This window comes from Rhinatrema bivittatum, chromosome 8, assembly GCF_901001135.1.
Source record: "Rhinatrema bivittatum chromosome 8, aRhiBiv1.1, whole genome shotgun sequence".
Lineage (NCBI taxonomy): Eukaryota > Metazoa > Chordata > Amphibia > Gymnophiona > Rhinatrematidae > Rhinatrema > Rhinatrema bivittatum.
In genome coordinates this window covers 277049920-277073573 of record NC_042622.1, presented here as the reverse complement: position 1 = coordinate 277073573, position 23654 = coordinate 277049920, and the positions used below count along the sequence as shown (strand labels likewise).

Genomic DNA, 23654 nt, shown 5'->3' with positions numbered 1-23654 from the left:
GATCAAAATCACAGAACATATAGAAAGACATCGTTTAATGGAACAAAGTCAGCATGGCTTTACCCAGGGCAAGTCTTGTCTCACATATCTGCTTCACTTTTTTGAAGGGGTTAATCAACATGTAGATATAGGTGAACCGGTAGATTTTCAGAAGTCATTTGACAAAGTTCCTCATGAGAGGCTTCTAAGAAAACTAAAAAAATCATGGGATAGGAGGCAATGTTCTTTTGTGGATTACAAACTGGTTAAAAGACAGGAAACGGAGAGTAGGATTAAAAGAACAATTTTCTCAGTGGAAAAGGGTAAACAGTGGAGTGCCTCAGGGATCTGTACTTGGACCAGTGCTTTTCAATATATTTATAAATGATCTGGAAAAGAATACGACGAGTGAGGTTATCAAATTTGCATATGATACAAAATTATTCAGAGTAGTTAAATGTGGATAAGTGCAAGGTGTTGCATATAGGGAAAAATAACCCATGCCGTAATTACATGATGTTAGGTTCCATATTAGGAGCTACTGCACAGGAAAGAGATCTAGGCATCATAGTGGATAATACTTTGAAATCTTCAGCTCAGTGTGCTGCAGCAGTCAAAAAAGCAAACAAAATGTTAGGAATTATTAGGAAGGGAGTGGTGAATAAAACGGAAAATGTCATAATGCCTCTGTAATCGCTCCATGGTGAGTCCGCACCTTGAATACTGTGTACAATTCTGGTTGCCGCATCTCAAGAAATATATAGTTCTGATGGAGAAGGTACAAAGAAGGGCGACCAAAATGATAAAGGGGATGGAACAATTCCCCTATGAGGAAAGGCTAAAGAGGTTAGGGCTGTTCAGCTTGGAGAAGAGATGACTGAAGGGGGATATGATAGAGGTCTTTAAAATCATGAGAGGTCTTGATTGAGTAGATGTGAATTGGTTATTTACACTTTCGAATAATAGAAGGACTAGGGGGCACTCCATGAAGTTAGCATGTAGCACATTTAAAACTAATTGGAGAAAATTCTTTTCACTCAACGCACAATTAAACTCTGGAATTTGTTGCCAGAGAATGTGGTTAGTGCAGTTAGTGTAGCTGTGTTTAAAAAAAGATTGGATAAGTTCTTAGAGGAGAAGTCCATTACCTGCTATTAATCAAGTTGACTTAGAGAATAGCCACTGCCATTAGCAATGGTAACATGGAATAGACTTAGTGTTTGGGTACTTGCCAGGTTCTTATGGCCTGGATTGACCACTGTTGGAAACAGGATGCTGGGCTTGATGGACCCTTGGTCTGACCCAGAATGGCAATTTCTTATGTTCTTATAACTGGGGATCACTTACTATGTTTAAATCACCCCCCAAAATTAAGGGGACTGAGACATCCTCCCCCAATCAATTCCATAAAGAACGAAAGACCCCAGTATCGTATTGGTTCGGAGCATAGACATTGCAGATAGTGATTGGTTTTCCCTGAAGCGAGCCCTTAAGAATTAAGAAGTGACCACCTGGATTACTGATTGTTGCAGTATGATGAAAGGACAGGGATTTATTAATTATTACGGCCACTCCCGCTCTATGTGAGCCCGAGGATGCCAGAATACATCATCTACCCACCACTTGCAAAGTTTATTATGTTCAACATCACTGAGATGTGTTTCCTGGAGCATAGCTAAATCTGCTCGATGTCTTTTAATGGGTGACCCTAACCCGCATACATTCCAGGAGACAGTTCATACTAGGCATTACCCTGAAGCCATAATAACATTAAACCGATTCTTTTCTCTACCCAAGAGGTAACATACACACACACACACCCCCCCACCAGCCTAGGGCGACCCTCATACTTCAACCGGCAGAACCCACGAGACATGAGTGCAGTTAAAACATACCAGATTTTATCTTCTCTGATTCAAATCCCCAACTGACATATAGTCAAACTATCCCAGAATCCCCCACCCCCTCCCCTCCCCTAGGCAACCAGGACTATCAGAGACCCTTCCCTCCTTCAAACTACGCCTTCCCCTCTCTATAGACCTAAAGCCCAGAACTCTGGAGTCACTAATATATAACGCTTAGGGCCCCCAAACCCACAGTACTGTGGAACAATGCACATAAAACGCCAACAATAGAACACCCTCGCATCATAAGGAGACACATGTAACAAGCACCCATTGAAACATTGGCTGTATAGTCCCATAAACCATAGCTTTGGGTGCAGCTTGTCAACTCAACAGTCCCGCCACTATCAGAGTTCCTCAATGCTCGGGGAGACACATTCAAGCATGTATCTTAAACAGAATAAGGGCTATACAGATCACAATAAGCAGGCTCCAGCCACTGCACAGTCTAATGGTACACCAAAGGGCATCCAGTCGGTCCTTACTAATGACAGGTAGAACGTCCCCAAACCTTAAATGTAGGAAGGGCAAAAGGCTTCTAGAGAAGTTCCCGGGGCTAGTCACTGCCCAAGCCATGCGTTTGGTCCCCCATGCAAACCAAAATAAGAGAAATCTTGAGAGAGAAATCCATGTCCTCCAAATTTAGCTGCTGATTCTCAAAAACGTGTAGTTATGTGCTGGCTCAGGGCCCGTTGCCGTCTTCCGATAGAGACTGGAGACATCATTGTACTTCTGCAGGGTTATTGTAGATGCAGGTTTGCCCTGCATGAGAGATTTGTAGCTTGGTTGGGTATAGTAAGAAAAAGTGAATCTTCCTCTGAAAGAGTTCAGTGCAGATCTCTCTGCAGCCCTGCTAACTTGACTGAGTTGTCTTGGAATATAAGAATCTTCCGCTGCCCCATAACAGGGTCGGGTAACGGGTAGGCCCGAAGGGAGCCAGTCGGAGACACTTCCTGCTCCCTTCACAGTATCATGTGACCTCTAAGGAGGATTTTAAAAGGTTGCATGCCCACACCATTCCCAGTTGTTAACTAGGTCCTCCCACCCCCCATGTTTTAATAGCCCCAGTTACCCTTGATCCTTTAAAACCCTCAAAAATGGCTTGATTCTTTTATTTTTATAACTTACACATCATCCATAGCAGAAGTAAAGTTACATGGCAGGGGAACTCAGTGTGCACTGGGGCACATAATTATTTATGCACTCACCTCTTGGCCAGACCCCAAAACGTCCACACCTTTGCCCCACCCAGACCATGCTAACATCCCGCCCCTTTTTGGAAACTTTTGACATGTGCTTGCTGCAACGTTTGTGTACATATGGTCGCTTTTTAAAATACGGTTGGTGCATGTAAGCCTGACTTCTTCGCACATCGTCTCATTTTGGCGTATGCCAGCTTTTAAAAATGAATCTTTTAGGTCTGACTAGCAGTGTCTCTGTTGAGCAGTGACTGAGACCTTTTCCCCCTAGTTCCACAGGGACTGTCAATACTGCCTCCACAGTATTCCCAGTACAGGGAACAGAACCCGGGCCTGGGAATCCACCTGAATTCTCCATATAGCAGTATGCAGCACTTGTCACCAGACCAGCTTGATAGCATCTAAATTTTAAGGTTAAATGAAGAAATGTTAATATAGTTTTGATTCAGTTGCTGCAAGGTGACTGACAGAGGACTAAATTGTGTGTCCCACTTACCCATGTATTCTGTGTAACTCGCTGCAATGAAGAGGCCTCTTTTCTTATGCTGTGCTTCCAGTGCTGCATTGACTTCAGTTGCCTTCACTGTGTTCTTAGATCCATTTCAAGATGACCCATTCCATGATTCTACAACTGAAGATTATTTTAAGAAGCAAACAAAGGATGATCCATTTACATCTGATCCATTCACAAAAAACCCTACTCTGTCCTTAACGTTATCCTTAAAGGTAAGTGATTTACCAGAGTGTTCTTGCCACGTGTTCAGTGTCGTCATTTCAGGTTTGTAGTGCCTCTATCCATGTGCAACCTGTTTTGCATTTAGCTTTGAACTATGAATATCATCCCCTACTCATACAAAAGTGGCATGGTTTTGTGTTCAGCCAAAAGGTGGCACAATATTCTAGTGCCTCTTAGTATATAGGGTATTGGTTTTGTTTTAATGCAGCAGGAATGAGACCTCTTGCTCAGCTGTCACTGCCCCTTTGTGTAAAGAAACATTTTTTTCCTTATTTGTAAGGAGAGCAAAAGTTTGCATACCATCATACAAGATAAATCTTGTCTGTTTCTTTTTTTAACTCCCCTTTCTCTCCTTGAATTTTCTTTACATTTAGAGACCATAGCAATACCAACAGTGCACCCTTCCTAGCTTCCTCTATAATTTTCCAGATTATGTGCTGGTCCACAATTATCATCTACTTTACATTCGCAAAGCTATTCTTAGTAGCCACTAAACCTATCAAATTACCATGGGGCATTGTCAATGGTATAAATTCCACCTAAGCAGCTCCTGCAATGCAGGACGGCCCAGCATACCCAGAGCGAGCAATCATGGCTTGTGCCCTACCACTCCAGAACAGCCAGTCAGGATTGGCAGGTGATTTTCAGGAAGCAGCAATGGAAGGGAAATCAGCACAGGGTCTGTGAGCCAGTTTGGGCTCACAAGTTCTACATTGGCCCCCATCCTCTCCTCCCAAATGGGCATCCTGTTACCAAGGAAACATATGAGGAGTGGGGCCCATGCAGGTTCTCAAAGCATGTGCTGATTTTCACGTTTGTCACTACCACTTCTGCCTGGGGATGTCTGCTACAGGTCCTGGACCAGCCAGGTGAGCTGGGATAAAGGGAGGGTGGGGAGAGATAGAAAGGGATGGAGAAATCTCAGAAAGGGACGAGGGGAGGGAAGGATAGAAGGGTGAGGACCCAAGAGGTGTCATGAGAGGGGATTGTAGAAAGGAGAGGACCAGAAGGGGCGAGTGGAGAACTGGGATGGTGTATATTCACAGCTATATCTTCAAAAGAGGATACCTCCATTTTCCATCAGTAAGCAGGCTGAATTAACCATTACATGTGGGGTGGCATCTGACAGCAACGAACAGACTTCTTTCTCCAAGCCATAGAGCTTTTAGCTCTATTGAGCATGTGTGGGAGTTCCAGCGTGGACATTGCCTTGTGAGCCTCCTAATTCATTTTTTGTCTAAGCTGAAGCATGGACATGTATTTTGTCTCTCCTCTATTTTTATCTCAAATTTGCATTTTTTGGTTCAAGAAACCTATTTGCCTTGCCTCACTGCTTCTGCAGTCACACAAACAGCAACAAAAAAAAAAAAAAAGAAAACTCTCTCACAGAATGTTGAGCCACAAAAAGAAATCAACTTTGAGTGGGTTTAAAAACTGCCCATGTAGAAAAGTCATGTCCCTCATTGATGGCCATGAGCTACTGCTTTTTGGGACCAGACTATGACCAGAAAACATGAAGCATGTGGATGCATGGCCCGTGCTCACAGTGCTCCAGGGCCATGCATATGGAAGAACTGTGTAAATCTCTAAGGAATGGCAGTAGATCTTCCTGCAGTGCAGCATCGTCTGCTTCTTCAGGAAAGCCTTTGAGTCAAAACCGTTCCAAAACTCCCCCTTCCAGTCTGCAGCCGCGAAGTCAAGTTAAGCTGCCCAGGTACCGTCCACACATAATACATCACTCTCTTCATGAGGTGTGTTATTGCAGACAGCATCGGGCATCCTTCATTGTCACCCGCCAGCGCAAACCTCATTCCATCATGGTGCTTCACAGTATCAGAAGAACAATGCATCCTCCCGTATTGCATTGAAGCACAATGCCTTAATGTTTTGAAAGCACAGTGTGTCGAAAGATCGATGCATCCAATGAATTCAATGCACTCAACCCTTGACACACTCGAAGCATGGTGCCTGATGTAAGGCGCATCGATGCAACCTACATAAGTGCATCCTACCATGATACACTGATGCAAGTCATGCCAACCCACTCTCTGCATCTTGTTTCTTCTGATATGGCCATGACTTATCTATGTCATGTCCTGGTGGCCATGTTGCATTCCACTCATATTGTGCTCCACGATGTCCCTGGTCTTTCTTCGACCAAACAGCCCAAAAGGAATGCACGAGGTGCATCTCCCAAAGATTCTGAATCATCTTTCTAGGCTCCGAAAGAATTACTTACCCAAACATTTTCTAACCATTTAAGGATATGTAGAAAAAGGAGCAAGAATACCCTTGCCTCCTCCAATGGTTAGATGGCTAACACCCCCAAGGTTGGTAGCCAAAGATCTTCAGTTACAAACACCAGTTATCTGTTTAATAGCATCACTGTCCTCAAATCTACTGCCTATTACAATGCAGAAACTAGTTCTAATTTCAGAAGAAGATGTTCCTCTGCTAACCCCAGGCCAAAGGACGCAGCAGTTCTATCAGGTTTCAGAATTAGTGTGAGATTTCTTTACTTCCCTAGCAATAAAGACAGAGGGAACACTTCAACCACCCTGTTCCACTCTTGCTTCGGCAATTCCTCAAAACTGTAATCCCAAACTCTTGGGTGTGCTTTCATCATCAGAATCTCATATTGGAGGAGTTTCTGTTCAGTTGGGTATTCATTTTTCTCTGCAGTTTCCTGCATGTTGAAGGTATTTTACAGTAGGGATACTAAACTTTTCAACACCAAGGAGATCAAAGCTTTTCTGGAAACCCTAACATGAATATCGTGGCTCATGTTTTGGTGGTCTTTGACCTCCTTAGCGCTCCCTACTGTGCACTACTGAGGACTTCTTTATTGCTAGCCATCGTGCTGCTTATTTTTCAAAGATATAGATTTTTTTTTGTACCTGTGTAGACTTTGGTGTGTGTTTGGACATTTTGTCTTTTTGCTTCAGATCTTGTGATTAAGCTGCTGACTCTGGCAGCCTCTTTAATGTGCACGGGAAGAAAGAAAGCATGACAGTCACGATTTGGAGGGATTCAAGGAAGGAGTTCTAGTTCCCATTGAGATTTCAGGAGTTATGGACAGTGGGAAAACTTTTTTTTGGGGGGGGGGTTTTGGGGAGGATGGCGGGGGCTGTGGATAAATGTGGATATGTATGAGAACTTTTCTATGTTTTTTTTAATTTCCTAACTTTCTAACACTTAACTGGGATCTGGTTGGTTTCTTTATGGGTTGCGGGAGGATTTAGACTGGGAAATTTACTCTACCTGCTATATGTATATTTTACCTTTTTTTCAACAATGGTTGACCTGATAGTTTGTTCTCTTAATATAGATGGCCTCTATTACCCCATTAAAAGAGAGAAAATATTAACTGAGTTGCGCTAATTTAAAACTAATAATGCATTTCTTCAGGAAACACATTTGGACGATTTAGAACATCAGAAATTGTGTTGAGAATGGGTGGGGCATTATTTTTCTTCCTTCACTACCAGGCAAAGGAGAGTGGCTATTCTTATTAATAAAAACACACCATTCCAGTTTGAGCAACAATTTTCTGATATTAATGGTAGGTAGGTATGTCATTCTATTAGGCACTCTGCTGGGAAGAAAAGTGTTGCTTGCCAATGTTTATGCTCCAAATACTCCCATAGTTTTTTCATTCAGTTATTATCTAAATTGGTTCCATGGAATGATGATTCTATAATTCTGGGTAGAGATTCATGGATTTGTAAGCCAGTTAACATTCCTTGGAAGAACCAAGCTGATATTGGATGGGATTTCTGTGCAAGGAACTGACCATGTTTGATTCTTGGAGGCTCAAACACCTGCAAGGTTGGGAATACACCTATTTTTATTTCTGTTCATAAGGGATATTCCCGCTTGGATTCTTCTTTTCTTTTGTTTACTATGATCATGTGATTTTTAGTAGTCTGATTGATGTGCCATTTTTGGATCATTCTATAAATCAAGCTCAACTAGTATTTGTACCAAGTGGTGAAAATTCAAATACCTGCGGATGTCCCCACTTCATTATGGAGATAAAAATTTTGTAAGGTTTTTACAAGATAAATGGTTAGATTATTCTCAGGAATGCGACTAAGGCTGTGTTGAGGGGTCATATTATATCTTTATCAAGCATCCTGACATAAAGCAAGGAATCAGAGAATTTCTGTTGGTATAGTAGACTTTCTCGATTAAAATGCCTTCATATTCATGGTTTATCACCAACAGTTAGGGAAGAAACAACTTGTTAGAACTGAACTCGTCAGTAGTATATTAGATTTCAAGACACAACGTAATATACAATTTTTTCTGCATAAATTATATGAGTGGTGGAGAAAGTCGGGTAAGTTGCTAGCTAAATTAGTTCACGGTATTAGGTCCAAATCCTTCGTTACCCAGCTTAATATGATGGGAAACTGTCTCTCCACTTCTGATATTCTTGATGATTTTGAAAAGTTCTACAAATCTCAGTATTTAGTAAGGCGTAAATCTGAGGAGGCATTGAAAAAAATTTTTTTAAGTAATCTCAGCATTTCTTCTGTTTCAGAGTCACTAAGATTGGATTTTGAGGCCCCCATTCGAACATCAGAAATATGCAGGAAAATTACATCTTTGCATCTGTCTAAAGCTCCTGGCCCTGATGGGTTTGGAATAGAATTTTATAGAATGCCATGTGACTCTATAATCAATCCTTTTGAAAAGATATGTTTCAGGCAGCGAAAGAGATGGATTGTTTTGAGGCAGGTCATAATCTTGCTGCAGTTGTGTTGATTCCCAAGCCTGGGAAGAACTTTAGTTTGCCTGAATTCTATTGTCCCATCTCCCTCCTGAACTAAGACATTAAAATTTTGGACACAGTTTTCACACACAGTTTGAACAATGTGGTACAATCACTTATTCATAAAGACCATACTGGATTTCTTAAGGGTCGTTATTCTACCTCGAATATCTTGAAAGCTTTATTGGCTGTCCAGTTACCCAAAATGCAAGTTACAGAAGGGCTACTAGCAAACCTGAACACTGTAGAATGCATTTGATTGTGTTGATTGGAGCTATCTCTTGTGACTTTTGGGCCAGTATAAATTTGGGGATACATTTCTTTGTTGTGTCTGATTATTATATAGTTCACCTATGGTGCAGCTTTTGGTCAATGGCTATTCCCTGTACGTACCAGGATCAATCCAGACTGCTGAGTTGTGTCTCCCTTCCAGCAGATTGAGTCAGAGAAAAAACTGAAAGGCACCCCCTCTTACCCTGGTGTGCCACCTGCGATCCTTCAGTATTTCTCTGACTCCAGCAGATAAGGGTGACAGAGCCTGCGGTCCTGATCCATTTAAAAAAAAAAACCAAAAACGGAAAGCAAAGCAAGCCAGGCATGGTAAGGCCTGGGGGACTTTGTTTTCTACCAATGGTTAAATCAAGGACAAAGATTCTTATTAATAATGCTCGATCTGTCGGCCGCGTTTGATACAATTAATCATATTATCATACTCCGTAGGTTAAAAGAGAGAGGACTAAATGGAATGACAATAGAATGGTTCAGATCTTTCATGAACAATAGAACATATCAAGTATAGATGAACAACTCCTTATCTAATATCTTCAATCTCGAAATGGGTGTACCGCAGAGCTCTGCATTATCGGCGACAATGTTTAATATTTATGACACCCTTGTGTCATTTACTATTAGGATTAGTATATTATCTATATGCAGATGACATACAGATACTGATACCTGTAAAAGATACATTGGAAAAAACATTTAAAATGACGGAAATGTATCTAAACATCATAAAGCAATTACTGTCCCAGATGAAATTAAGTTTAAACATTGAAAAAACAGAGATAATGCTTTTAGAAAAAAAAACTGCAATGAGCACAGAGAATTATCAGTTCAAATATGACAATAATCAAATTACACTGGCGAACGAAATAAGAGATCTGGTTGTTGTCATAGACCCCGAACTAAATTTTAAAAAATATATTAGTTAAAAAACCAAAGATGGATTTTATAAACTATCATTACTAAGAAGACTGAAACGCTATTAGCTACAAAAGAATTTAGAACAGTGCTACAAGCCCTGATTTTTAGTGGAATTGACTACTGTAATGCCCTGCTACTTGGCCTACCATGTATTCTACACTAAGACCGTTACAGATCCTCCAGAATTCTGCAGCACGAATATTAACCGGAACTCACAAACATGAACATATAACACCAATACTTGCAGACCTGCACTGGTTACCAATGGAACAAAGAATTCAAACTTCACACCCTAAAAAAACTAAAACCCCTCCTACACTTCAACGACTTCCGCACAGTACTCCAGACTACTATTTTTTCGAAAATAACTATTGCAACGATATCCTGCGAGGCCTTCCCAAAATTACTATCTCCCCCGTCCAAATGCTACAAAATGCTGCTGCCCGTATTCTCTCTGGCACTCACAAAAACGAACATATTATCCCAATTCTCAAAGAACTACATTGGCTCCCAATCTCATTCCGGATCCACTATAAGACCCTCTCCATCATACACAAATCCCTACACAACCAAAATATGCACTGGTTTAACAACTCCTTACTATTCCGCACCTTCACTAGACCCACCAGATCTCAATACTTGGCAACACTACACACACCCTCTCCTAAACTTATACACCTTACCACCACGAAAGCACGCGCCTTATCCATTTCAGGACCTGCAATATGGAATACCATGCCCACCGACCTACGTCAAGAACACTGTTCAAAAAAATTCAAACAAACTCAAAACCTGGCTTTTCAAGCAGGCATATACTTGATACGCCCTCACTGACCTACCCCCTCTTTACCTCTCCCCCAACTCTACCTCTCCTTTTTCCTTTTACCCCTCCTCGCCCTTGAAATATCTTATTCTATATTATATTACACATTATACCTAAATTCTTATTTTTGTATTAATACAATACCTATTTTTTATTGCAATACCTATGTTACTCCACTATATGGTTACTGTTTCACATAGTAACTGTTCTCATATGGTTTGAACCTAATTCCTTGTAAAGCCTTTTATGCTGCATTTCGTGTTCCTTGTAAACCGATGTGATGTTCCCAACGAATGTCGGTCTATGAAAAAATTTAAATAAAAATAAATAAAATATAAAACATTACCATTTTACACAAGGCAATACACGCAGAACATGTAGAATGGCTAAATGCATCAATAAGATTACATACACCGCAGCGTAATCTAAGATCTTCAAATAAAGGATTATTGGCAATCCCCTCACTAACATCGTCTAGACTAACATCAGTGAGAGAGAGGGCATTATCCCTAGCATCACCTAAAATTTGGAACACCTTGCTAGAATCAACAGCATGAATTTTAAAAACTCTTAAAAACATGGCTTTTAAACAGGCCTTTCCTGAGAATGAGAACTGAACAAGGCAGATTCAGGCTGAGAGAAAATATATGCAGGACCTAGTATAAGGAACTTTTAGATATTTTAGTTGTATTAGGCTTTATAGAGTTTATGTATTGATGTATTTTATTTTAGCTGAATGTTGATAGTATATACTTACTGATATTTAGTGCGGATATTTTGTATGTTGTGGAGATTGTAAATGGATATGAAGGTTTGGTCCGTACACGGGTATAGAAAAACTTGAAAAATAAAATTAATTAATTCAAAAAAACAAACAGTAGTTAGTTTTCTTTCTGGAGGTGACTGAGTCAGTCCTCCCGAGGCTGCTGCCTTGATTGAGGCACGGCTGGGGTTAGATACCCCATTAGCCGTTTTCCCGGAGCCGCTTCTTCTGCCGGTGAGTAGGGTTATTAACCGGTGGGCCGGTCCCTCCCCCTTGCTCTCTAAGACGGCATAATTCCTCAGGGGGCTGCCTGTGCCGCGACTGAGGTTCCAAGGAAGGTTTTTCCCCTGGGGGGCTGCGTGTCAGCGTTTATATAAAAAAAAAAAAAAAAAAAAGAATAAAATTGTTCTACTGTGTGCACAGGTTTCCTGGGGCTCCAGAAGGGCGATTTTCGCCGCTTTTTTCGGCTTCCTGCTTGCTCCCTCTCCGCAGGCATGATTTATTTATTTTTATTTATTTATTTATTTATTTAAGGTCTCTTTTATACCGACATCCATTGACACATCGCATCGGTTTACAAAAAAACAAAAACATGATGCGGGGTTCGCTGTGTTCTGCATGCGGGGAGCCGGTGGCGCAGCTCTCCTGCGATGGCCTGTGTACACGTTGCCTCCCGGGAGGGAAGGGACCGTCGTGGAGCAGCAGCGGGTCATTTTTGGCATACTCCTGGGGCACAGGGAGGAATTTGCACCTCTGCCGGCCTCGGCCTGCGTTACTTTCTTGTTGGGACCCGAAGTCGGAAGAGTTCCAAATCTGATTGCCGCTCTTGGAGACCGCCAGGTCCAGTGTCTTTTGGTGGTTGATTCTGGCCCACGTGCATCACGGAATGGACCTGGGGGTACCCCAGTGGGTGGTCGTGACGACAGATGCCAGCCTTTCGGCTGGGGTGCGATTTGCCAGTTGAGGGCAGCGCAGGGTCGTTGGACAGGGCAGCAGGCGAAATGGTCCATAAATTGCTTGGAAACCAGAGCAGTGCGTCTGGCATTGCGCAGTTTCCTTCCCCTGGTGAGCCGTTGATCAGTGCATGTATTGTCCGACAATGCAACAACAGTGGCTTACATCAATCGTCAGGTGGGAACCAGAAGTTGTCCCATGGTATTGGAAGCCAATCGGCTAATTCTCTGGACGGAACGCCATCTGGTCCGGCTGGCAGCTTCCCACATAGCCGGAGTCGACAACGTTCAGGTGGATTTTCTCAGTTGCCAGCATCTCGATCCCGGAGAGTGGAAACTTTCCGAGGAGGCGATGCATTTCCTGACTCGTTGGTGGGGTGTTTCTCGCCTGGACCTGATGATGACTCAGAGAAATGCGAAGGCAGCTCGGTTCTTCAGTCGCAGGAGGGAACATGGGGCGGAAGGTCTCGATGCCTTGGTCCTGCCATTGCCTCGCGACATTCTACTGTACGTCTTTCCTCCCTGGCCGTTGGTGGGAAAAGTCTTGCGAAGGATAGAGTCTCACATGGGATCAGTCATTCTCGTGGCTCTGGAGTGGCCACGGCGGATGTGGTTTGCAGATCTGATCAACTTAGCGGTGAACAGTCCTCTTTGGCTCAGTCATCTACTGAATCTTCTTCAGCAAGGTCCAGTATTTTTCGATCAAGTGGATCGCTTTTGTCTAGCGGCTTGGCTTATAAGAGGCAGCATGCTCATGAGGGAGAAAAACTCTCCATACTCTAGACTGCAAATGAGACTTGGCATATTACAAATGAAGTACTCAACCTCATAGTCAAGTTAATCAACTTTTTGTCTCATATTGCACTACTGCCTTGGTATTGCAGTTACTAAACAAACTTTATCCAACTGGTTAGCTGAGTGTATTCATCACTGCTGTGACATAGCATAAATTCAACTTACAGACTCAATGCTCATAAATTATGAGCCATAGCTTGTTCGGTTGCTCATCTCAGAGAAGTACCCATCGAAGATATCTGCAAACCTGCAACATGGTCATCAGTCTACACTTTCATGTCCCATTACTGTCTTGATACCGTTTCAAAAACTGACAGTAGTTTTGGACAAGTAGTTTTGTGAAAATTGTTCTCATTGTAGCCCATTCTCCACAGTGGAGTTTGTTACTTATGCAGTAATTGCTCTGCTGCAACCCTCAGTTTCGGACTCCCCACATGTAATGGCTAATTCAACTTGTTTATTGATGAAATGCATGTTTGCTTGCTGTAAATGGTGTTTTCCATAGATAATAGCAGGATGATTTAGCCATGAAATACCCGCCCACCTCCCTGGAGAGTGGACTACACAGCTAAAATTAGCTCTGTTACTGAGTGAAAAGCTCTACAGCTTGGAAAGACAAGTCCGTTCAGTATCGCTGGATGATGTGTCTCACACGTAATGGCTAATTCATTCTGCTATCTACAGAAAACACCGTTTACAGTAAGTGATCCCAGATCTTCTGAGAAAGACCTCTGCTCTGTGGCCATCTCTGAAACTTTTGCTTGCAGACAAAATTTGAACTTATGGCACTGACATTTACATTTGTTGTGCAGTTGGTTCCAAATTTGGGGTAGAGAAGAGATTTTCAAACTAATGAATTGAGAGGAATAAATTCTGAATAGCAAAAATGTATTCTTTGTTTGTGGTGTAAGAATTAATCTCTCTGTTTTCATCCATTATTTCCTGTGTAGTCCGATCCCTTTGAGAGCCATGATCCTTTCTCAACCTCAAATATCACCTCAAAAGGACAAGGTGAGAAGTTGATTTGTTTGTTTTAAGTTTCTTATTTTTATGTCCAGGCAATTTGAAAGCTTTAATACCCGGTGGTAGGTTAGATAGATTTCTTTATATTATTTCTAATGCATAGACCGATAGTATACAAAATGTTTGTATACCCTTGAGTGAACAGGGTAAGAATGAAATAATGTCTATAGGTTTTGTATCTTGTTTTATAAAGATTAAAAAGTTGCATTCTGGTAATAAAATAACATTCATTGTTGAATGTGACGCACAGCCTATATGAGAGCCAGAATTATGCTTAATAGGCCGGACTATCCACTAAATCTCAAGTCTTCTCTCTCTTTTTCTCTTTTGTTTATTTTTTTAACATGGTTTCATCCTCATGCTTTGCATTGACCTTAACAGTCATGTCCCTAGTAGAGTCGAGAGGCAGGACATTAATGCTCAGTTCTTCTCCAAATTGTACAGGTTCTCAATCTCAGATGGCCATAGCTCAGAACCTGCACTTGGATCTTAGCCAATAGGCTAAGAAACAATCTTTTCAATATATTATAGTGCATTTGTTAAAGTACCTTATATACTTTTGGTCTCCCAGGGACAGAAAAACAAACATCTTAGAACTGTATTTGAGTATGCAGTTATTTATACAGTCCTAGTCTGAAGTATCACATTTGACATGGTCACATTTGACATGGTCACTAGGTAAGGAGACAGCTCCTTACCTAGTCAAGGTAAGGAGCTGTCTCCTTACCTTGACTAGGAGACTTTAGAGGAAAACATTTATTTGCTTTTTAAAGGTTAGATGTTTCATTGCAGAGTCATAGAAACAGAATATAATAGCAGGTAAGAACAATAAGGCTGGTTTAGTCTGCCCAATTTCTATCCTGTTACACTAGCGTAGACTCCAGCTGATGTATGGCTTTCCTTCACTTCTTTGCAACTTTTCTGTGTTTATCCCAGGCTTTCCTGAACATTTGTTTTTATCTCGGTCACCTCCTCTGGAAGGCTGTGTTTCATTCATCTACTATCTTTTTTGTAAAGAAATACTTTCTAATGTTCCATAGAAACATGACGACAGAAAAACTATTTTCCGTCCGTAAGCAGGGCAGAATTAGCCATAACATGTGACGACTTCCATCAGCACTGAACGGACCTCTGTCTCATAGCTAGTAGAGCTTTTGCTGGGAGCAGTCCTACATGTTTACACTCCTTATTGTATATTAAGATCGGCCAATAAAGAATTCTTGGTTTTCCCAAGTATTCCGCAAGTCTATTTAGGTGAAGTTAGGAACCGCACTATATCAGAGGCAGGCCCGCAATGTAGAATAAAATGCTTGAACAGCTCCACGTATTAACTGATATGAAAGCTTTTTAAAAAAAAAAAAAGCATTAAAAAAACATGGATGTAAACAGGCTTTTGAGGAAACCAGCTTGCAGGATAATTGATTCTCTCTTGTTTTTTCCAGATTTGTTTAGTAAATGTGACATCTATAGTTTTGTCCTATTTGCCAGTCAAGTGTGTTATGTGGAAATTTATGTATGTTTTTAATTGTGAATCCCTGTGATCATTGGAGCAGTGATCAATAAATGATTTTAAACTTAAATATTGAGTATGTGCGAGAATTCCTGCTCGGGCATTGCCTCATGAGCCCCCTCAGTCTTTTTTTCATCCAAGCAGTGCTGTTGCTGCTGCTGCTGCTACTACTACTACTACTACTGCTGCTGCTGCTACTACTACTGCTGCTGCTGCTGCTACTACTACTACTGCTGCTGCTGCTGCTACTACTACTACTGCTGCTGCTACTACTGCTACTACTACTACTACTACTGCTGCTGCTACTACTACTACTACTACTCTTAACATTTCTGTAGCACTACTCCATGTACACCGCGCTCTACAAACAACACATAAGAGAGAATCCCTGCTTACTTGAGCTTACAGTCTAATCAAGAGAAACATACAGGGCAAAAGAGACTTGGGGAGTTTTGTATAATAAATCAGTGGTTACAATTAGTTAATGTGGCTGAAAGCGGACAATCAAGCTTAAGATTTAATAGCCTCAGAAAGGTATGTTTTTAGACAGGATTTAAATAAGATGAGAGAGCATGATACATCAGCTCAAGAAGTCTGTTCCAAGCATATGGTGCAGCCAGGTGCAAAGCATGGAGTCAGGAATTGGCGGTAGAGGGGAAGGGCATAAATAGGAATGACTTGCCTGATAAGCAGCATGCACGAAGAGGAGTGTAGAGAGAGAGGAGAGGTAGTGAGGATCTTTAGGTGAGTAAGAGGAACTTTTGGCTGTATGCAAGAATGGATAGGGAGCCAATACAGTGACTTTAGAAGAGGAGTAAGATGGGTGTAGTAACTTTGGCAAAAGATAAGTTGCACAGCTGAATTTGATAGATTGTAGTAGAGAGAGATGGCTCTCTGGGAGACCCGTGAGGAGCAAGTTGCAATAGTCTAAGCGGGAGGAGAGAGTGGATAAGGGTTTTGTACTGTTTTCAGAAAAGAAGGGATGGATTTTGGTGGTGATATAGAGAGAGAAATGGCATGTTTTCTTAATTTGTTCTGAAACCTGGAGTAGGAAAGGTTTTCTGAGGGAAATGAGTGTTCTGGAAGGGGATTGGAAGAAATTCCTGTCTATCCCTTTTTTGGAGCCTAGAAATGAGGGAACATTGATCTAGGACTCCAGTGATGAAGCTGGTGAGTAAAGAGTGATCCCTAGTTGCCTTGGAGGAGAGAACTCCTGGTGCATATTCTCAGAGTGGCTAGAATCCTGCTGCATTTGAATGCCGTGGGCTAGAAGCTCTTTGCAGGGGTTCCAGTGGAGAATACACATGATTTGTGGATTCTGGGACAACTTCTCTTCTAAGTAAAGATGGCAACTTGGAAAGAAAAAGGTTGAATGGTAACTTCTCTTTCTCATTAATGACATAAAGAAATACTTCACTAATTCCGCTACTTGGTCAAGTTGCTATGTTCTGTGTGAAGAAACAAGGGGACCTTGGACTCTGTGCTAAGAAGCATTAAAATTATAGGAGTGGGCATTCAGATATCAAGCTGTACTGCAAGTGGCCTACCTTCCTGGAATCTTCAATACTTTGGCAGATCTTCTCAGCAGAATCTTTTGTCCACACTAGCGGTGGCCCGCCACGCGTTGCAGTGGCAGAGTAGGTTCTTCCCCCCCCCCCCTCCCCCTTCCCCTTGCTCATACACCTCAGTCACACATCGTCCTCCCCCTTGGTCACTCCCCCCCCCCCCTTTCCTCCCCTGTCCCCACTCCAACTCTCTCCCCTCACACTCACCGCCCCCTTCATTCTCCCTCCCATCACTGTCACCTCTCCCCACCTACTCCCTACCCTTTCGTCAGTGACAGCACACCCTCTCTGAATCTCCTTCCCTGACTCAGTTCCCCTTCCGCTCGCAATGCCCTCCCAGCTGATCCCCCCCCCCCCCCCCCCCGGTCCCTCTCCCTCTTGTGCGGTTCTGCGCGGCCCGCTCCCGAAGACGCGAGGTCAGCAAGGATCCCTCCCTGTCGTGCATGTGAGCCGTACCAGATCACCGCCACAGCTCCTCCGAGGTGTCAAAGTTCGGCCGGCCGACACCACCACGCCGGATATCACCGCCGGTCCGCCGCCGCTGCTGCTCCTCCCAGCACCATGTTGGTCCTGCTGTGCCCGATGTGCACCGCTGCTGCTCCTCCCAGCGCCATGTTGGTCCTGCTGGACCCGACGTGCGCTCCCGCCCACGCATGCGCAGTACAGCAGCTTCATTTCTCAAGGTAGATAGCGTGTATTACATGTCTGTCCAACAGATGTCGCTGTTTTCCCCACACACGTAAAAATATGTTTTTCTCTGAAACAGTGTGACATCTATGTAACGTAGAGAAGAACCTTGCCGAAAGTGAAAGCAAGGTTGTGTCCAAATTTGATAGCAATTGGTCCAGTTGTTTCTGAGATTATCGATTACGTCCAAACTATTTTACATTTTTATTTATATAGATTTATATAGATGAATGGGCCCCTTCAGCAATCCACAGCCAACAGGCTGCTTAGTCTGGGTATTTCCTACAATTGATTTATTAGCATCAGAACAAAACAGAAAACTGTTTTTCCCCATTCTTCCCAGCAAACGTAGATCTGCTCGGGGTGCTTCTCTGTTCGACTACAATTCAGATCTCATGTACGCTTTTCTACCATTCCCCTGATAATCAGAACAGTGCAAAATATATTGAAGGACTGAGCTGTCCCTGTTCCAGCACGGCCCAGACAAATCTGGTTGGTTTATCTAGTACAACTCTCCAATCTTCCTCCAATACCTTTCAGATTATATCCATACTTATCTCAAGAAGGAGGGATGTCAGTTTCCTCTGAATCTTCCCGCCCTCAGCTTGACAGCTTGGATGTTTAATGCTCAGTGGTAAGATTTGTCTTTACCTAAAGCGGTGGAGGACATATTAGTACAAGAAAACCTTTGACCAGAAAAGCTTACTGTTCTAAATGGAAAAAAATTTCCACATGGTGTCAACACAACAATTTGAAACAAAAGTTACTAAATTATCTGCTCTCACTTTCTGAATCTGGTCTTGCCTCCTCATCAGTAAGAGTACATCTCAATGCCATAGTAGCTTACCTTATTCAAACCGAGGGTAAGTCTATTTCCATTCATCCATTAGTATCCAAATTAATGAAAGGCTTGCGGCATACTAAACCACTAGTTCTGTGGGATGTAAATGTGATCCTAGCATAACTGATGAAGCTACCCTTGAACTGCTGGAGAGAACCTAACTCAAATTTCTAACATGGAAAGTAATATCCCTGGTCACAGTGACGTCAGCAAACTTCAGGCTTTAGTTCATTATCCTCCTTATATGCAAATCTTTCATAGGGTTGTGCGCTGCATCCACCCGAAGTTTCTTTCAAAGGTTGTGTCAGCTTTCCATATTAATCAAGCCATTGCGCTACCTACATTCTTCCCAAAACCTCACACGCATAAAGGCAAAAAAACCCTTCATACTTTCAACAATAAATAATTTCTTCAGATGGATCCTTCTTCCAATTTTTGAAGGATGTTTTATTTGGGGGGTAAAATAGCCTCTTTTACCTCACCTTTTAATCATGATGGTAATCGTTTTGCCTTCCTTCCACCTTTCTTAATGCGTGGAATGCATATGACCTGCACCTTTAGATAAAAACTCGGCCTCATCGTCAGTCTTCTCAATTATTTGTTTCTTATGATCCCAATAGATTGGGCATAGCAGTGGCCAAATGTAATTGTCCAACTGGTTAGCAGACTGTATCACACACTGCTGTATGCTAGCAGGCCTACATATTACAGACACAATTCAGGATAATCAGGTTAGAACTATGGCTGTTTCAGTGGCTGATCTGAGCCATGTTTCTCAACCACATCTGCAAAGCTGCAATATGGTCATCAGGACACATCTTTATGTCCCATTACTGTCTGAACAATCTCTCAAAGAGTGACAGTAAATTTGAAGAAACAGTTTTATGTAGCCTGTTCACCCATTAGCTACCCTCCACGGTGAGATCTGGGTTGGTTATTCAGTAAACATGCCGCTGCAATCCTCAGCTTGGGACTCTCCACATGCTGTGGCTAATTCAACCCTGCTTATTGATGGAAAAAGCAAGTTTTGTTATCATAAATGGTATTTTTCATAGCTAGCAGGATGAATTAGCCATACTAAATATCTGTCTACCTCCCTTGAGAGTTGGCTACTTAGCTAGATTTAGCTCTAAAATTGATTGAAGGGGCTCATGAGACAACACTCGAGCAGGAATTCCTGCACATGCTCAGTAGAACAAAAACTCTAACTATAAGAGAGAGATCTGTTTGGTGCCGCTAGATGTCACCACATGTTATGGTTAATTTTTCCTGCTATCTTCAGATAACACCGTTTAGGAAAAACAAACTTGCTTTACAGCCTGTCTAGTCTGCCCATCCACATAAACTATTCAGCTTTACAATCACTACCATTCTCTCAGAGATCCTGTTTTTATTTCAATTCATATACTGTCCTACTCTCCATCACCGCCACAGGGAGGATATTCCATGCATCCACTATCCATTCTGTAAAGAAACATTTCCTTAGAGTCTATCTCATGCATGGCCCCTCATTCTAGAGAAAACAAATGGCGTAAGACCCCATGCCCGAGCACACTAAACGCTTACAAATCGACCTTACACATTTACAGAAACGCCACGCACCGAGCAAAAAAAGATTTCTACGGCCACAGAATCCATGACCTCGTCTTTGATCCCAAGGCTCTTTTCTTCTATGTAACAGAGCTCACTAAAACCACCACCCCTTGCATCCCAGACGAACTGGCACAAACCAAAGGCAAATGAATTGGCAATTTTTTTCCACAACAAAATCTCTAACTTACTAAAAGGCCTGCCCATCAATTCTTCCTCCTCTCACATCCCCAGCCCCCCCACCTCAAACTCCGGACCCTCTCTGGAGTCATTTGAACCCACCTCCTCCCTGGAAATCGGATCAATTTTAAAGAAAATGAAACCTTCATACCACCCACTGGACCAAATCCCAACCAAGCTCCTTCTATCGGTGCCAGACTGCATCTCCAAATACCTAGCTGACATCATAAACTGCTCACTATCACAAGGAATCTTTCCGGACGTCCTAAAAATTGCCACCCTCAAACCCCTTCTTAAGAAAGCAAATCTAGACCCTAGAGAACCCAACAACTTCCGGCCTATTTCCAATCTACCTTTTCTAGCAAAGATCATGGAAACACCCAATTATCAGAATACTTGGAAGATCACAACATTCTCCATTCATCTCAATATGGATTTCGCAAAGCTCTAAACACCGAATCACTCCTCATCTCCCTCACAGACCATCTCCTCATGGGTATGGACTCCGGACACTCCTTCCTGCTAATACTACTCGACATCTCAGCAGCATTCGACACGGTGAACCATACCACCCTTCTAAAACGACTTTCGGACATCGGGATAACAGGTACAGCTTTCAAATGGTTCGACTCTTTTCTCACGAACAGAGGTTACAAAGTAAAGATCAACAACAAGGAATCTCCGCTCATCAACACTACAAGAGGTGTTCCTCAGGGCTCTTCTCTGTCTCCTACACTATTCAACCTATATCTTCTCCCCCTTTGCCAGCTGCTTACGAATCTTAAACTCAAACACTATCTCTATGCCGACGATGTCCAAATCCTGATCCCTATAACCGAATCCCTTACAAAAACACTGAAATTCTGGAACAACTGCCTCAAAGAAATCAATGACCTCCTGACTACCTTAAACCTTGTACTCAACACGTCCAAGACAGAAATGCTCCTTATATCCCTCAACCACAAAGATAGCCTACTCACAAGTCACAACAACACCCTGGTCAACCAAGCAAGAGACCTAGGAGTTATAATCGATAAACAACTAAATCTAAAAAAGTTCATCACCAACACAACCAAAGACTGCTTCTTCAAGCTGCAGGTATTAAAAAGACTCAAACCACTACTGTATTTTCAAGACTTCAGATCGGTACTCCAGGCCATTATATTCTCCAAATTGGATTACTGCAATTCCATTCTGCTAGGCCTCCCCGCCTCTTCCACCAAACCACTACAGATGCTACAAAACTCGGCTGCCAGAATTTTAACAAACTCCAATAGAAGAGACCACATCACACCTATCCTGAAAAACCTACATTGGCTCCCAGTAAACTTCAGAATTCTACACAAATGTCTCACCATCATCCATAAAGCTATATACAACAGTACACCCATCGACTTACACAACCCTCTCACGCTGCACTTCTCTACCAGACCCATCAGAGAAGCATACAAAGGTACGCTACACCCCCCCCAGCCAAATTCACACACCTTTCATCCACTAAAGATCGAGCCTTCTCGGCAGCAGCACCAACCATCTGGAACAACATGCCCACAGACCTTAGACAGGAACCTTGCACACAAACTTTCAGAAAGAAACTCAAGACATGGCTATTTCTACAAGCCTTCCCCGATCTATGACATCCCCTACTGCTACAACTAGGTATAGGATACCATGTATAGTGGATTACATTCAGTCCTGAATACTAGAGTCTATTATAGCCTTATGTATATATCTGTATATTATTTATTTCTGAGACTAAATACTACCTATTTCTATGCTAGCCACTACTCTGGCTTTTCCTCCTCCCAGTTCAAATACCCCTGTTTATTGTAACTTTTCACTCTCTCCCTCTCTCCTAGCCTATTGTTCACGAAGTTGTTAATTTTAATGTTATTGCACCACTGTTTATTGTAAACCGATACGATATGATTGGTATCATGAGTGTCGGTATAAAAAAGACCTAAATAAAATAAAAATAATCTTCTTTCCTTTGAAAGGCTCTGACTTCCTCTGCATGGAAAACTTGGAGGTAATTAAATGTTTCTCTCATATCGTCCCCATCCCACCTTTCCTATAGGATATAGATGTTTAGATTTTCAAGACTTTCCCCAAATGCTTTAGAATGAAGACAACTTACCGTTTTAAAAGCTGCCTTCTGGACAGACTCCATCTGGTGTATATTCTTTGAAGATGTGGTCTCCAATATCCAACTGAAGACTCGCCAGGGCAGAGGTTATACAGGGACAATATCAACTCTTTCTGCTGACTATTCCTCTCCCTATGCACCCAAGAATTTTCTGACTTTTACCGTTGACCTATCAATCTATTTTGTCACCTTAAACTCATCAGATCCTGCTTTTTTTCATGCTTAGAAGAATTTCACCCCCTATACTAGGCATCTCTGTTAAAGCCATGCTGTCTCAGATCTTGAAATCCATTGGATTTCAGAAATGGCATATTAATTTTCATGCTGCTATTCCAGTCCAGACATGGGTTATTTCCTCTTGCCAGGAGATGGAATTAGAGGGGACAGCTTTTCCTGTCACATCATCTCTGGTAGTTACCGTAGTGCATCTCCAGCAGAACAAAGGATGTACTGATCTGGTGCAGCAGGATTTGTGGCTCCCAGGTTTGGCTTGACCTGCTTGGTTGAGTGTCTTGAGCAGTTCTGTTTAATCTCTTCAAACTCTGGGCCATGTTACTGATCTCCAGCCTAGTGACCCCTCTGGAGGACTCCCATCTCCAAAGGAAGTTTGGTAGAGTCAGGGATGAGAACCTTGGCTAGGAGGATCCTCTATAGAAGATCTCTTCTTCCACCCTCCCCTTCTATATTTCCCTCTGTGTTGGTTGGTAAAGCTGGGAGCTGGGGGGTGGGGAATAAAGCATGAGGATTAAGGAGCTGCATCTGCCTCCTCAAGGCCATTGACCCCCAAAGACCCATCCAATTACCGTCCTATCTCAAACCTTCCATTTATAGCCAAAATCATGGAAAAGGTGGTTAACTCCCAGCTCTCGGATTACCTTGACACCCATAACATTCTTCACCCTTTCCAATTTGGTTTCCGTAAGCAGTTTTAACACCGAAATTCTTTTACTTGCTCTTACAGACACCCTTCTCAAAGG

At 42.3% G+C, this 23654-nt stretch overlaps 1 protein-coding gene across 1 annotated transcript in view; it reads left to right on the top strand.

Annotated features, from left to right (window-relative positions):
• Nucleotides 1-23654, top strand: part of LOC115096424 (epidermal growth factor receptor substrate 15-like 1) — a 348080-nt gene that overhangs the window by 92099 nt on the left and 232327 nt on the right. Inside the window, exons 10-11 of the mRNA XM_029611002.1 lie at nt 3678-3808; nt 14086-14146. Coding sequence (XP_029466862.1) covers nt 3678-3808; nt 14086-14146 — 192 coding nt within the window. The remainder of the gene's footprint in view (nt 1-3677; nt 3809-14085; nt 14147-23654) is intronic.